The 16,112-nt window shown below is 56.5% G+C and overlaps 1 protein-coding gene across 3 annotated transcripts in view; it reads left to right on the forward strand.

Annotated features, from left to right (window-relative positions):
- Positions 1-16,112, forward strand: part of NUP210 (nucleoporin 210) — a 106,348-nt gene that overhangs the window by 69,656 nt on the left and 20,580 nt on the right. For 2 of the 3 annotated variants that reach the window (XM_059940470.1, XM_059940472.1), the window contains exons 18-27: positions 307-413; positions 1,050-1,154; positions 1,240-1,341; positions 8,722-8,850; positions 10,122-10,249; positions 10,348-10,483; positions 11,781-11,843; positions 12,031-12,210; positions 14,774-14,854; positions 15,899-16,030. In XM_059940470.1, the coding sequence (XP_059796453.1) occupies positions 307-413; positions 1,050-1,154; positions 1,240-1,341; positions 8,722-8,850; positions 10,122-10,249; positions 10,348-10,483; positions 11,781-11,843; positions 12,031-12,210; positions 14,774-14,854; positions 15,899-16,030 (1,163 nt within the window). The remainder of the gene's footprint in view (positions 1-306; positions 414-1,049; positions 1,155-1,239; positions 1,342-8,721; positions 8,851-10,121; positions 10,250-10,347; positions 10,484-11,780; positions 11,844-12,030; positions 12,211-14,773; positions 14,855-15,898; positions 16,031-16,112) is intronic. The other variant, XM_059940471.1, reaches the window with a different exon arrangement.

The raw sequence follows: 16,112 nt of genomic DNA on the forward strand, positions 1-16,112 counted from the left end.
GCGGCTGAGTCTCAAACCCCAGGTTGTACACAGACCAGCATGGCGCCGAGACCCTGTGACGCTGCCATCACAGACCCCTCAACGGCCGGGAGCTGAGCCGTCTCCTCCAGCTCCTCTAAGCTGCCCCGGAAACCTTGCTCAGGGCCTGTTAACTCTTATGGTGCACACAGTGTAAACAAAGCCCATCACCCATTTTTAGGGCTGTGGGAGATTTAAAGCTACAAATTAGACAGAGGGAAGGAGGGGCCGCCTCACCGATACAGCAACGGGGCCCAAACCTGACGCCGGTTTCTCTCCTGCGCTCAGGTTTGCAGGCCATTTCAGTTCACCAGGCCTCGGGCACCACGGCCATCTCTGCCACCGCCACTGGCTACCAGCAGTCCCACCTGGACATGGCCAGAGTGAAGCAGCCGGTACTGACCAGGGCCCTGGGGGGGGCGGGGAGCCCTCCTGCTTCTCCTGTGCTGTGCCCGGCGTCCCAGCGTCCTGAGCCCCTCGCTGGGCTGCACCCAGGTCACCACCCAGCTCCCTGATCAGGGGTGCCTCATCACGGGGCTCCCTGCCTCAGTCTCCCCCGCTGCACACCCTGCACGCAGGCAACGGGGGGATCTAGCTGAAAGGCAGAGGGGCCTCGCCACGTGCCGTCTCTGGCGCACGCCTCGGGGGCCCTCAGGCCTTCCTCGCCGCGGCCCGACTTACGGCCCCAGCTGAGTGTGCCCAGCTGGTTCAGCCCCGTCCCCTGAGCCCACAGCTCCCACTGCCTGCAACGCCGTCCCGCTTTCCTGGGGTGCGTGTGAGTCGTCCACCCCGGGAGCCTGGCAGGTGGATGGGGCGCCCACCTGGGCAGGACTCCGGGAGTCCTCGCAGGGCTGTGGTCTCAAAGCGCGATGGGTGTTACTGGGCTCGTGTCCCCGACATAACGAGGTCCCGGGGGGAGGGGGCGCCAACCCCTGGGGCCGCTCGTCCTGCTCTTCTGGGGGAGGCCGTGGGCTGGCCTGAGGTGGCCCCCAGCCCCCCTGGATCTGACAGTGCTGGCGTTGCCCCTTCAGCACCATCCCCTCGTGCCCGTGTCGGCCTCCATCGAACTCATGCTGGTGGAGGACGTGAGGGTCAGTCCGGAAGAGGTGGCCATCTACAACCACCCGGGCGTGCAGGTACAGCCTCTCCCCCGCTCCACTACCTGGGCGTGACCCCTGGGGGACCCCAGGCCTCTGACGCCAGCCCGGCCCCTCCTCACAGGCAGAGCTGCACATCCGAGAAGGCTCTGGCTACTTCTTCCTCAACACCAGCAGCGCAGATGTGGTCAGCGTGGCCTATCAGGAAGCCCGGGGCATCGCCACGGTGAGTGTGGGCCCTGCCCCCGCCTTCCTCTTCGTTTTAGTGAACAGACTGTTGCAGAAGCTGGCACTTAATCTCAGCTGGTGTGTTGAGCAGAGTCTTCAGATTCTCTGATTCACTGTTTGTGAAACTCACGAGCTACCTTTGTGGTTTGTATTCCATCTCCACAAACTACCCACACTGTAGTTACCTAACGGTTTCCTTTCACTTCAGATGAAAATAGTATTTCATAAGTGCCACTATAAGAACCATAAGGAAATTGCCGTAAAAGACATAGCAGCCTTTTCTGCTTCTCCGTGTTCCTTTCCTGACCCTCCCCCTAGCTGTGCCCATGGTGTGGAAGAATCGAGCATTCTACTCTTTTCAGTGCTTTTATTCTAAGGTTTTTTTTTTCTCCGTGTTGCTATGTAGGCTGGCTGATAATTTTCTCACAGTCATTTGTACTCAGCCATTCTCTCCTTGTAGAGCATTTAGGTTGTTTAATTTTTTTTATTTTTAAAGAATCGCCCTATAATTATGACAAAGAGTAAAGGCAAACAGACACCAACGTCCTAAATGTCTGCATATTGGCACAGTGAGTTATTATGCTGTCGTGAAAACTGAACTTTCTTTAAAAGGAAACTCTGACCGCTGAGTGTGTCAAACCACTGCTGTGAGTCGCAATTGCAGGCAGCCAAGAACCGAGAGACAGTGACACCCATGCAGTGTCCTGAAATTGCAGCTCTGCTGTGGCCTTTGGGTTGCTCAGAGCCTAAGACCTGCTTTCCCCTGGTGAAGGCTGGTTGCCAGGTGTTGGAGGAGTTTTCCAGTCATCCCAGCACCGAGCGAGACTTTGTCCCGGACTCGAGAGAGGCTGGGGCACTCCGTGCTTGACGCATGGTGGGGGTTCCTGTGGTGCAGCCAGGGAAGCCAGGGGACAGCCATCCTGCCATCCTGCCGCCCGCGCTTGCTTTCAGCACTGCCCCGTCCGTGTGGGGGAGCCCTCACCACTGGTGAGAGCACAAAACGCACATTCCAGGGACTTAGCCTTCACAGAGACCTGGTCCCACAGTCTCCTTTCAGAAATACAGCCCAGCTGCCTTGCCCATGGTTGTGCAGTAAATGTGTGTTCTAGCCGGGAATCAGGAGTATGTCACCTCACTCTCTGCAGGGTTTCCAGCCATAACTCCCCACTGGTCCCTTTCTCTGACTTTTTTTTTGCATCTGTTGACTGCCTTGATACAGTGGCCACAACACAGGTTGTCTCTGAAGTGGGACAGGTGTAGAGTAAGTGAAGCAAATGAGCAGGGTGTGAGGAACATACTGGGAAGAGCTGGGCTAACCGGCACCAGATGCTTAACTTCGGCGTCGGAGGTAATAGGGCGTGGTGGGGACTGCGGTAAACTAGACGGCAGAGACTGTGGCTAAGGGACAGCTGCCCCACACCCTCGCCAACTTTTATTATTTTTAATATCAGTTTTATTGAGGTATCTTTCACATACCATACAATTCACCCATTTAATGTCACAATTCAGTGGTTTTTAGTGTATTCATAGATACATGCAACCATCACCACAGTTAGTTTTAGGTTTTTTATCACCTCAAAAAACCCCCAAATACCTTAGTAATCACCTCCCTATTCCTACACACACACACACACAGGAAAGAGTATTGGATTTTGTCAAATGCTTTTCCTGTGTCTCTTAAAATAATCTTTTTTTTGTTTGTTTTTTATTCTGTTGATATGATGTGTTACATTAATTGGCTTTCAGATATTAAACCAACCTTGCATTCTGGGATAAACGCTACTTGCTCATGATATATAATTCTTTTTACGTGTAACTGGTTAAAGTTTGCTGGTATTTTGTTGAGTTTATGTTCATATTCCTGAGATATTTTGGTTTGTGATTTTCTTTTTTGTGATGTCTTTGTCTGGTTTGGGTATCAGGGTGATATCACCCTCATAGAAAGACTTAGAAATGTTCCCTCTTCTAATTTTTGGAAGAGTCTGGGTAGAATTGGTAACAGTAACTCTTGAATGTTTGGTAGAATTAACCAGTGAAGTCATCTGGTCACGGGCTTTCCTCATGGTAGTTTTTGATATGAATTCAAACTCTTCACTTCTTACATGTCTATCCAGATTGTTTATTTCTTTTTGAGTCAGTTTTGGTAGCATGTGTCTTGCTAGGATGATCTAGTTTTCTTTTTATTTTGTTTTCCTGACATTTTCTTACCTTCCTCCAGTGGGCGACTTTGGTCTTTAGCTGTCTTGTTGGAAGGATGCTTTCTCACAGTGCAGCCCCTCGGTGAAGGGCGAGGAAGCATGTCATAACATTCCTGTTTTTCTCAGGGGCAGAATTACAGATGTTGGGACCTCTTGGGTTTATCGCCATAGATCAGAGCAAGAAAAAGCCATCTCTCGGCACCTGTGGACAAATGTGTGTCGTTAGAGGGAGCTTGGGGGCAGCTGGATGCCTGAGATGGTAGGAAGCTCTCCCCCAGGCACTTATATTCCTTCTATGAAAGAAAGAATAATTCCCTGGCCATTCCTCTTCCATGTAAGTAAGTGTTCACTGTCAAATCCTTAACATTAAAGGGAAAACCTCAAATTGTAAATGATTCCAACTGCTTGAAATATGCCTTTTTTTGCTTTATCTCTGGAGATTAAAAATAACTCCCCTGTTATATAAAAGAGGGAAATTTCAAGTTCAGAAAAATGTGTGCAGTGCCAACAAAACTTGGGCACCTTTTTACTCACATTTACCTTGCACCACACGTTTTGAGTAAGCCCTGAGGGCAGCCCTGTGGCCAGAGAGAGACCCTTCTTCCAAGAACAAGAGGTTCTGAGAGTCTGTGATGGACCAGGCTGCCACTTCAGGTAGTGAGCTCCCCATCTCTGGAGGCATTCAAACAGAGGCTGGCATGCTTGTCTGACTCAAGATGGGAGTCCAGCATCAGAGTCAGGTTTCCTTAAACCTACGAACCCCTGCTCAGTCTAGCAATGTCCTACAATGCGCAGTCCCTGTCAGCAACAGACTCTAGGCTTCTCCCGGCCAAGACAAGCCTGACATCCCCAGTTTACAGATGGTCCCAAAGAGCTATAGCAGTTCTCTCTCCAGGTTGTAGGACTGGCCTTCGCCCTCACGTGTCATCCTCCGTGGCTCTTGTTGAGTGGGGCTAAGTGCCCCACTGCAGACACGACCCCAGGACGTGTCTGGCACCGAGTTCAGGACGTGCCAGCTGTGCCTGACGTTCAGTGCCCGATCCACCAGGGTCGCGTTTGCCCAGAAGGTATCCTGGAGGCACCTTGGCCGCCAGGGTCTCTGCTTCCCCCCACCTCAGGCCCGTGCAGAGACCACTGCGGCTCCAGGTGGAATCGGGTTCTGGTTCCCTTTGCCTCTTCTGTAAAGTGCGGGAGGGATTTTTCACGGAGTGTTGACGGCCGATGACAGCTCCTCGCAGCTTTTCGGAGGGCTGTTTCTGAAGGACGTTTACACATTTCTATGGCATTTTCCAGCTGCTAATTAGCAGCATTCTCATTTCCCTTAATCACAGAGACAAGGAAGCACACAACATTTCTTCAATTAGCTCAGAGAGAATTGTTTCTTTCTTTCCTATTGACACCCATTCGGAGGCAAGAATGGCTGGTGGGTGTGTGTCGGCTTCCAAGCGTCTCTGGAAGGGAGTCTGGCGCTCACGCACCGGGGCTGTGGTGGGGTGATTATGCAGGCTCCCACAGACCCAAACCCTCTGCAATGCACCTCTCTTTCCTTCTTGGCTAGTTTACACATGGGAGTGTTTACCTGATTTAAACTCAGGGTTTCTTTCTTCTCACCAGTTCTTTACATTTCAAAATAAGCCCTCCACGCAGAAACTGTGTGATTATAAGAGCGGCGGCTGGGAAGCAACCTAGCGTGTGCTAAGCCCTCACGTCTTTCATTAACGCATTCACCCTGCAAAGGTGGGTGCCCATCACGTGCCAGGCCTGGTCCAGGCTCCAGGGATTCAGCGGGGAGCAGTCAGACAGGGCCTCTCTGGGTCCTGGGATGTGGGGCTGGTCACGGTGATGTTGTACCTCTGAGGAGGTGCATCAGAAGAGGGTCCTTCCTTGGGTTGGGGCAGGTGGTAAGTGGTAGCTGTGGGGCGTGAACTCGGGTGTGTCCCGCCTGCGGTGTGTTCGCCTGCGGGAAGCCTCCGGGCTGGCTGGGGCCCTTGGATGAAGTTTCTCATCTCAGTGTGACCCTGGTCATCCCCCACCAGCCTCAAGGGCGTCCATGTCTGCCGGGGGCATGGATCCCCACCCTCTCGCATGGCACGGCCTGGCCACCACGAGACATCGATGGGCACGCATGGGAAATGGAAGCGGATGGTGCCAGCGATGTTCGGAAATATCCTCAGGGTCCGTGCTCTTCTATAGATGCCACCTGTCAGGGAACAAGTGTGAAGTGTGATGGGCCCTGGGAAGCGAGGGGCCGTGATGACGCGGCGGCCCCTCGGGGCCTGGCGGGCGCAGGTGGACGGCGCGAGCAGAGCGGCCCCTGGCTCCACACATGGCATCTTAATGCACAGTAACGCGTTCCGGTCTCCAAAGAGATGACAGGACTTCTCCTGGGCTCTCAGTGGGCACCTTTACCCCTTGGGAACGAGAATTCATGCTGGGCGTGGGTTTACCCACCTCCCCTCCTGCACATGCGTCCCCCACATGTCCGTCAGGAAGCAAGTGGGTCTGGAGCCTGGAGAAGGGGGTGGTGACAGATACATGGTCGGGGGGAGACAGGATCCCTCCCCCGCCACCCCCACCCCTGTGCCATCTGCTGGCCGGCACGTCCCCTCACTTCCCCCAGTGGTTTGTCTCTGGAGTGACGGGTGGGCACGCCCTTAAAGCGCTGTTCATTGCCCAGTGGGCTGGCAGGAGCTGATGTGCGGACGGGCCACGCGGCCCTTTGGTGGGTGGCAGCCTGACGCCGTCTTCCGCTCCACCATCCGGAAGGCGCCTGGACGTCCAGCTGCTGGGAAATCAAGTGGAAAAGGAATCGATTTCCCCACCGTCATTTATGTCTTTGTTTAAAATGCGCAAAGTGGCTCTTTCGAAGGAGAGAAAAAGAAGAAGAGAAAATGCCTCCGTGCACCCCCCGCGCGGGTCTGGCCCCATCGGTACAGCGAGCGCGTCATTTCTCTGCGTCATGAAGGACATGCCGCTCCTGACAGCGGCAACTTTTGCAGGAGGATCAGATTAGAGCTCTCGCTTCTCCCTGTGGTTTTTAAATGGGTTCTCTCTGGGGGATGTGCAATAAGCCAAGTGAATCGTCCTCTGCAAAACTGGAGCCCTGTGGCCTCCAGCCCCCAGTCCTCGGCGTATTTGATACCAGGCTGGCGTGGCCCTGGGTCAAACTACACAGCCGTTGTTCGGAGCACCAGCGTGATTTCCACTCTGGAATCTTTATTAAGCGACTTGGGTCCTTGTGTGAAGTACCCTGGGCGCCCTTCGTCTGTGGACGTGCCTGTGAGCCCAGAGCTGCTGGCAAGGTTCTCAAGCTGCCAGCCCCTGCCGCCTCCCCTGCCCGACGGTTCCTTTCTGGCTGCTGGTGGCATCCAGCTCTGGGAAGTGGCTGAGTGTGGGAGAAGAAGCCCTAAACTGGGGGCTCGGGCACCGTGTTCCCTCCCCGGTGCCGCCCCTTCAAGGCTGGGTTCCCACGCTGGGTGGGCCTGTCTCCCCATGTGTTCACTGAAGGATGTGGACCAGAATCAGCACTTCCCAAATAGATGACGGTACCTGGGGTTTGCAGACCCCTTTTTCCAAAAATTCCCAAGCCTCGACAAAGCCAGGACTGAAGCTGAGCTGGTGGAAGTGCGGGTCTCCTTACGTTAACCGGCGACTTGGAGCTGTGACCCTGGATCTCAGTGTGGTCGACACGCTGGGCGGGGGCCGAGTCTCGGCCAGGTGTGAGGCTTGGTCCTGAGGCTGCATTGGGGGAGAGGACAGCCTGGGGGGAGGACGCACAGGCAGGTCTGCATCGAGTTGGAGTGAAGAGTGGTACAGCTGCAGCAGGAGAAGAGAGCAGAGGGGCGGAGGTCTTCCGGATCAGGGGAGACTTTACCGAGGAGGGACACTTGAATGGGACTGAGGGTGGGTGGGAGCCAGCAGGTGGACACAGGGGGAGGACAAGCCCCCAGATCTCAAAGGTGGACTGTGCAGCCCTGAGGCGGGTAGACAGGCGCCAGCTGGCTGGAGTGTGGTGGCCACGGGGGAGGGTGTTTTGTGGTGAAACCAGAGCCCTGGGCAGGGGCCAGATCGTGCCAGGTTCTTATAGGATGTGTTAAGGATGTGGGCTCACTCTGGGCAGCCTTTGAAGGCTTCTAACCTGGGTGCAATGGGATAGTATTTGGTTGTCTCCTGACGTTTTTCCCCCACAGGTTCTTGATATTGAAACGGTAGCTTTGCCAACACTGAGCAGTTCACTGTACCCACCGCCCATCTCCCACCCCCAGTGAATATAAGACCACAAATCTCAGGCAGCAAAGCCAGGGCCAGGTAGAGATGGGAGGCAGCTGTGAGGCCCACCCACTAGCTCCATGACATGCCTCCACCTGCCCAGCCCCCAAGACCGCTCAGTTGAGATGCACGCCTAAGCAATATGACAAATTACTGCGAGTCCATCCCCAACATGAGAGAGTGGTGATGATGCGGTTTGTCTGGGGAGAGACTCTTCTGAAGGTGGGATCCCTGGAAGGAGGTAGAGAGAGAAGAAGACTTAAAGGGGGCCTTTGGCAGTGAAAGCGTGGAAAACAGGAGCTTAGATGAATTCCTGCACTCCGAACATTTTATGAGGGCTCTACTGCAAACACAGCAGAGGCAGAGGTGAATGTGGGGATGGGCAAGATTCAGAGAGCTCGCACTGAAGACTTGGTGGCCTCCTCGGCCTGTTCCCAGGTTCTGAGAGTCTGTGGGTTCAGATTAGGATTTCTCAGTGAGAGCTTCATTTGGAAAGCAGTGGTCTCACACTCTACCAGCCCCTGACTTGCAGTTTCACAGGAGACCCCATGGGATGCTCTTCTCTTATGGGAGCTGCAGGGGCAGGTGGCCTGGACAGGAGATATGGAATCCTGGGTGTGAGTCCTCACTCCGCCAAGCTCTGACCACCCCCACCTTGAAGCAGCTTCCATTTTCTTCTCTGTAAATTGTGCAAAGTTGAAATAAAGGCTCTCTGAAATCTATCCTGGCACTAACATTTTACATCCCAAGCCCCTCCCCTAGCTGGCAGTGGGTGCTCATGATGAGGGGTGGGCAGGGCAACATTAGAGTTTTCCAAGCTCTGGTCTGCGGTCTCTGGGAGACATTGTCCCACGGGCGATAGGCTGCTGCCGTGAGCAGCTGTGTAACCACACCCACCTCCGACCTTGCAGGTACGCCCTTTGCTCCCGGGCACCTCAACCATCATGATCCACGACTTGTGCTTAGCCTTCCCGGCCCCGGCCAAGGCTGACGTTTATGTCTCGGACATTCAGGAGCTGTACATCCGCGTGGTGGACAAGGTCAGTGTCAACTTCCCGATATGGCTCCCTCCCTGCGGAAGCCAGGAGAACGATGGGGGTTCAGGGGGTGTTTTCCTCGTGTCCACCTGCAGCTCGCAGTGCTGTTTCACCCAGCATTCTGGGCTCAGTGCAGAGCGGCCTCCGAGGGTATCCGTCTTCATCTCAGTTGACACCTGTAAAACCTGGCTGTAAATCCCGCTGGAAGTTGTTCCCACGTTAGCTCCAGCTTGGGAATTCCTGTCCTCTGACTGGTGCAAGTTACTAACCAGCCCGGTACATGCATTGCTGAATGTGAATTTTCTCCCCAGTATGTACGTTTTGGATTCTCAGAAATTTCAGTGGCAAATGAATAAGATGTACTAATGCCAAGTCGTTTTGCAAAATGAATACGTAATAGATCTAGGCTTTTCTTTAACGTAAAGAGGGATTTTATATTACTCTAAATACTTGAAGTAACTGCAGTGAGGCTTAAAGAGGGATGCTGTCAGAGTCCTATCTTCCTGGGGGGAGAGAATAGTTGGTAGTTAAAGGGGGACATTCAAGCAACTTGGACTCCTTAAAAGTCAGTATTCTCTTAGCCTCAGGTAGTCCTCCTCTGATCTCATTTCCTCTGGTGATTTGCTTCCAGACTTGAGTTCTTTCACTAAGCATTTCTGACTCATGTTTCCCAAAGTTTTCACTATGTGTATTATGTGCCAGGTATGAACTCTTGGGTCAGTGAGCGCTTATTAAACCCCCACTGTTTGCCTGTTGCTATTCTAAGCTATGGATTCTCTCTCTAACTAGATTGTCAGTTCTTTCTTTTTATTGGAGTATAGTTGATTTACAATGTTGTGTTATTTTCTGGTGTACAGCAAAGTGATTCAGTTATACATATATATATTCTTTTTCAGATTCTTTTCCATTATAGGTGATTATAAGATACTGAATATAGTCCCTGTGCTATACACAGTAAATCCAGTTGTTTATCTGCTTTATACATAGTAGTGTGTATCTGTTAATCCCATACTTTTAATTTATCCCCCCCCCCCAAGATTGTTAGTTCTCTCAGAGTGGGATGTGTCATTTATTCATCGAAGTATCCCCGAGGCCTCTTGAATACAGAAAGCACGTAACCGATTTTCGTTTGTTGATGGGCTGGTAGTCTGAAGGTCAACTTGGGTCTGTGGGTTTGAGGTTGTTGATGCTTTTGCAGAGATCCGTAGGGTACCCCAGGTGGTGGCATTGGTCATTCGGAGGCCACCCCTGAGTCTCTGTCCCCCTTGATGTAGGTGGAGATTGGGAAGACGGTCAAGGCATATGTTCGCGTGCTGGACTTCCACAAGAAGCCTTTCCTGGCCAAGTACTTGGCCTTCATGGACCTGAAGCTCCGGGCAGCCTCCCAGATCGTCACGCTGGCGTGAGTCCTTGCAGGATCAGGGGTCAGAGGAGGGCATCTCAGGGCATTGCCGACAGGTCTGTCAGGGGGAGAAGTCCCAGCCCCTCCCTCTGTTCCAGGGCCCTCGACGAGGCCCCAGACGACTACACTGCCGTGTTCCGCGTCCACGGCGTGGCCATTGGCCAGACCAGTCTCACCGCAACCGTGACCGATAAGGCCGGACAGAGAATCAACTCAGCCCCACAGCAGATTGAGGTAAAGCTGTTCCTCTTCATGCTTCATGGCCTCGGCCCAGCCCCTGTTGCATGTTGGGGCTTTTTTGTGATAGGCTGGGCGTTTTAGGGGCAGCCCAGGAAGCCACGTGGAGGGGCCGTATTAATCTGCCCTACTGTGTCCTCTGATGAAAAGAGGGCCTTCACTGCTCCCGGGGACCTGGGGCCACAGGAGGGAGGGGGCTGGGTGACTTCACTCTCTCCGGGACGGAGGGGGCGTGGCGTGGCTCAGGGGAGGGGAGCGACTGCCGCACAGCAAGGGGGTGGCTGGGGAGGAGTGCGGACGGGTCTGCGCGCGTGTGCAGAGGTGCCCGTTGACAGTCGGGGCCTTAGAGGCGGTGCGCTCCTCGAGGGAACTCTGGGAGCAGCAGTTCCGGGTGAGGGAGCTCCAGGGCCCCGGCACCGTCTCAGCTGTGACGGGAACCCCACAGCCGCCAGGGCCAGGAAGTCGTGTCCAGGTTTATTCTTCGGCAGCACTACACTGGTCCTGCCCCCTCCTCCACCGTCTCGGCCACATAGGGCCGGTGGGCTTGGTGCTGGCAGATGCGATCGGTGCTTCTAGATGGCAATGCACCTGTCTTCTCCTGCTGGGAAGAAAGTCCTGTCTGCCTATAAATGGCACAGCCCTACGGAGACCACTCCTCACGCACAAGGCAGCCCCGGGCCGACTGGCACACCTTAGGGCAGAGCAGGAGTTGTAGGGGTACAGGAGGAGGACATGGGGGCTTTGCCCTGCTGCAGAGACGGGGGCATCCTCGTCCCTGCCCCTCGAGTCCCGCTTTCCTCCTCTGGAAAATGTTGAGGCCATCGTAGTAGAGAACTATTCTAAGGCAATTAGTCAGTAGAAATCTGGAGACATTTAGTGGAAGAGGCAACCTTCCAAGGAGGAGTTGGGGAAATCTCGAAAGCAGTGGGTTGGAAGCTTGGACATGTGTCAGATCTCATGGGGACTTGTTGAAACACATCGCAGGACCCCACCTCTGACTGGCAGGTCCGGGGCAGGTCGGGGAGCGGGCATTTCTACAGTTCCCAGGTGGCTTCCACAGGAGCAGGTCACAGCCCTGAGAACCGCAGATCCTCGGGCCCAGGGGTGGGATGAGGTCTCGTGGGGACTGCTCGGGCTCCCCCAGGGTTGGCCGGGACCCCAGGCGCTCGCCGGCGCCCCCTTCAGAGGAGTGATGTCTGTGCACCATGCTTCTCTGGAATTGAATGTGATTGTGTCCGGCTACAGGAGCTTGGAACACAACGGGCCCCTTTCTCCCTTGTGTCTCCACACCCAGGTCTTTCCCCCGTTTAGGTTGATACCCAGGAAGGTGACGCTGATTATCGGGGCCACGATGCAGGTAGGAACCAAAGGCCACGCCCCCGCCCCACCCCCACCCACGGCCAGAGCGGGCTCTGGCTGTGTCCCCTGCCTGGGGCTTCAGAACGGGCTGTGGAGAGTGCTGGGGTGTTGGCACCCTTGCCCCCGAGGGTGAGGCGTGGGCCGGCCGGGGGACGGGCTGACGGGCGCTGCTCTTCTCCCTCCAGATCACCTCCGAGGGCGGCCCCCAGCCTCAGTCCAACATCCTCTTCTCCATCAGCAACGAGAGCGTGGCGCTGGTGGGCGGCGCCGGGCTGGTGCGAGGCCTCGCCGTGGGCCACGGCGCCGTGTCGGGGGTCGTGCAGGCCGTGGATGCCGAGAGCGGCAGGCTCGTCGTCGTGTCGCAGGTAAGGGCGTGGGCTGCACCGCGGCGGGCACCTTCCGACGCCGCCCTGGACACAGCCTCTGGGGTGAGGCTCACCGCTCCCCAGGCAGCTGGCGGGGTTGGTGACCCGGGCTGGGAGGAAGCCCTGCCTGCTGGGCTGGGGCTCTTGCCAAGGGCCACCCTCTCCCAGGGTCTTGCTTCTGCCCTCTGAGCCCAAGCCCCTGCCTGTCACCTACCCCCACCAGGGCCAGCCCTGCACTCGCACCCCTGAGGTTGCCCTCCTCCTGACTGAGGCTCCCTGGCTGCTCCTTAAGGGGCAGGCTCCCCAAGCCCCACGCCCTGGGGACATTCCAGTGCAGGCTGACAGTAGCCGTTGCGACAGCACACTCTGCTTTACGTGCCTCCCCGAGTCCTCTCCGGACCCTCTGCTCTAACCGTGTGCAGGTGATGGGCCCGAGGGACGGGCTAGCAACCCACGGCCGCCACACGGCTGCTCTAGGACCGGACCTCGTATCGCCAGCATCAGAGCCCTCCCGCCTTCAGGTCTTCTTTTCCAGCTGGGCTTGGAGATGTTCTCCTAGCAGAGTTGGGCTGCTCTAGGCTCTGACACACTTGCTGGGTTATGGTGTATGTTTCTGGAGGCATGTGCTGACTGGGCTGCTGTACACGAGGGTAACTGGACACCCGTAGTGTCTCAGACCTGGATTTATATTTCCAGGAGAGAAAGAAAGCCTGAGTCATCCGCCAGTATCTTTGCTCAGCTAGAAGTAAAGTCCTCTCCCCCGCCTCCTCGCTGGAGTGGGGGACATTTCCTGACCAATTTCCTGGGTCAGCAGAGATGCTGGAGGCCAACTCAGGGGAAGCCTCCCCCAGGAGGGTCCCCCTGCCCCATATTGGTGGCACTGACTCCAAGCAGGTGAAAGCAGGGGTCTCTAAGTCTGATCGCTTCTGTCTTCCCCAGGGGCAGGCACTTCCGTGGGCCTCTGGGAAGGACAGGGCAGAGCATGCCCCCCTCCTGAGAAGAGCTCAGGGTGCTTGGGTTCTGCCCCGTGCCCTTGGCCTTGGCTGTGACTTGCAGGAGCATCAGCTTGGTGGTCAGGCCATGCTGGAACCCCGGCTCGAAGAGGGCGTTTTGTCCTGGGTGGTGTGACTGGGGACGGGAACTGGGCCCCTGACGGTGGTCCAGGAGCACCGCCGAGTTAGGAGCACCTGAACACACAGCTCTGGGCGCTGGGACCCCCTGGAGGGGGTGGGGCTGACTTTGACCCGACACTGAGTGCATCGATTTACTCCTTTCCCAGCAGTTCCACTCTCTCTCCAAGTATCCCGCTTACGCCGCAAAGTCCTTTTGAATCACTGGGTGGATACTCCAGGTTTACCTATCTATTTTATAAAGACAAGAAAGCACGGGGCATGTGAGAGTAAAATTAAGGACCAGGGAGGCCCTGCTTTGTTTCACTCTAAAGAAAGCGTTGCGGCCTCAGGAACGGGCTTGTTTTTCTCCTCCTGGGGGCCCGCGTGGCTGACACAGCAACCGGCTGGAGATTGGTCCAGAGGACACAAGGCCATGCAGTCCCTCCTGGCCACCCTCCTCTCTAGGCGGACCTCACTGGGTCACCTCTCTGCGTCTCCCATCGGGCAGGCTGGGGGAGGGGCCGGGGGAAGGCCGCGGTGCCCCTTGGTAGATGGAAAGGCTGCACCGCCAGCGCCATCTGAAAGGCGTCTCCTTGAGCCCAGGCAGGCGGGGGCCCAGCCTGAGGCCCTGAGGTCCGCGTGTCCCAGAAGGGTATGCGACTCTGGTCGGAAGCTCACGGTTCCATCTGTGCAATTCAGGTCACCCTAAGAATCAGCTCCCAAAGCCGAGGAATAGTCCAGGACTAGCAAGAGAAGACAGCAGTGAGAAGGATGAAGAGAAGGAAGGGAAGGGATGCTAGTTGGGCACCTACTATGTGCCAGGAGTTAGCCCAGGTCACAAGGCACAGGAGATGGGCTCACCTGAGTGTCTGTAAAAAGGGCTTAAGGGTTTTAGTAGCCTGGGTTCAGCACGTGTCAGCAGCCCTACAAAGAAGCCAGTAGAGTTAGTCTTTGGCCAAATTAACAGGAGTATAGAATTCAGAATGAAGGAGGATATAAAGTCTATTCTAATCACACTCTCCCTGGCTCCTGCATTTGTCCCGGTACTCTGCTCCGAGACAGACAGGCTGGATTTGGGGTTGGGAGGTCTGGAGACCTGTCCTGTGAGGGCTGCCTGGCCTAGAGAGGAACAGTCCCTGGTCAGTGTCCCCGAGCCTCTGCAGTGCTGACCTGGAGCATCTGGATCGGACAGGTCTGTAGGCTCAGAGGACCAGGCTGGCACCCCCAGGGGCAGGGAAGAGGCAGCGGCCGGGTCCACGTGGGGCGAGCCACCCACCAAGCCAGGCCTCCTAGGGAAGAGGAACATCATGGGTGCCTTCTGGCCACGTGACTCTGAGCTGGCCTTGGCAGGAGCCTCCTTCCTTGGGGAGGGGTGTCCCTTCCCGAAACTCCCGTCACTAGCGCATAGCCCCTACCCACAGTCAGCCTGAGCCCCAAAGCCCTTTTCCTAGGATCTCGTGGAGGTGGAGGTCTTGCTGCTCCAGGCTGTGAGGATCCGCGCCCCCATCACTCGGATGAGGACGGGGACCCAGGTGAGGCGGGAACCTCTCCAGGCCCTCCTGGCTGAGCTCTCGGAGCAGCCTCTTGGCAGGGGTCAGGCCCTGAGATCTGCTTCAGGATGAGCTTGGGGCTGCTGGCCGGACGCTCTTCCCTTTGCTGGGACAATTCTCCATGCCCTTCACCTGCTGGACCCTGTTTACCCGGGGGTCCAGCTTCACTCCCCTGCCTTTCCTGCTGCAGCCCAAAGCCTCCCTGCCATTCTCCCCAACAGTGCCATCTCCTCTTACGCACGGCGCTTACGCCTGTCACCCCGTGTGGGTGCCGTCAGCAGGTGATGCCTGTGTCTCCACCAGTCTGTCGCCTTCCCGCACCTAGAATAGCACCTGGCACCTCGCAAGAGCCAGTGTTTGGGCGGTGCGTACCTTTCTCGGTGCTCTCTGTGTATTAGTCCACACGGTGCACAGAACAGCCCCGAGAGGTAGCTCCGGGGTCACGTCCGTGTCACAGAAGAGGAGGTGCGCACGTGGCAGGCTTCGGGCGTCTGCACATCTAGTACGCGGCGGGACGGGGCGCCGACCCCAGCCTGGCTCAGGTCCGTCCCTGCCTTTCGCTGCATCACCTCCACGTGCTTCTTCTGGTCGGCACGCAGTCAATTCAGGTTGTAGGAGACTGAGTCCACCCCTCGTGAGCAGGGACCCCCGCTAGACTGAGAAAGAGGGGAGCAGGGTAAGCTCTGCGGCGGGGGCTGGGGGCGCTGCAAGTGTCCCAGAGCTCGAGGCGGTCATTTAGGAATGGGGTCTCCCGGCCGAGCTGCGACAGCCCGCGGCTCAAGAAGGACGGGAGGGGCGGGGCTGGCGCTGTGTTCTGCTTGGTCCTTTGCTGTTTCCTCAGGCCTCCCGGGACCTGTGCTGCGCCTGCCGCTGGTTAGGGAGGAATTGGGTGCGGCTCCCGTTGCCCCGTGGGGACGGGGAAGCACCCAGCAATGGGCGGCAGCTCAGGCAGTGCCCCGGAGCGTCCGGGGGGTGGGGCTCCGGCCGCTGGACCCCGGCGGTCACGGGCCTGGCTTCTCCCCACAGATGCCTGTCTACGTCACCGGGATCACCAACAACCAGAACCCTTTCTCCTTCGGCAATGCCGTGCCGGGCCTGACCTTCCACTGGTCTGTCACCAAGCGAGACATCCTGGACGTCCGGGGGCGGCACCACGAGGTACCCGCCCTCCCGGCGTCCCCCGACTCCATACCAGATGGTGTTGGGGTGGGAGGGTTCTCACCATGTGTCTGCGCTTCAC

This window comes from Balaenoptera ricei, chromosome 11, assembly GCF_028023285.1.
Source record: "Balaenoptera ricei isolate mBalRic1 chromosome 11, mBalRic1.hap2, whole genome shotgun sequence".
NCBI lineage: Eukaryota > Metazoa > Chordata > Mammalia > Artiodactyla > Balaenopteridae > Balaenoptera > Balaenoptera ricei.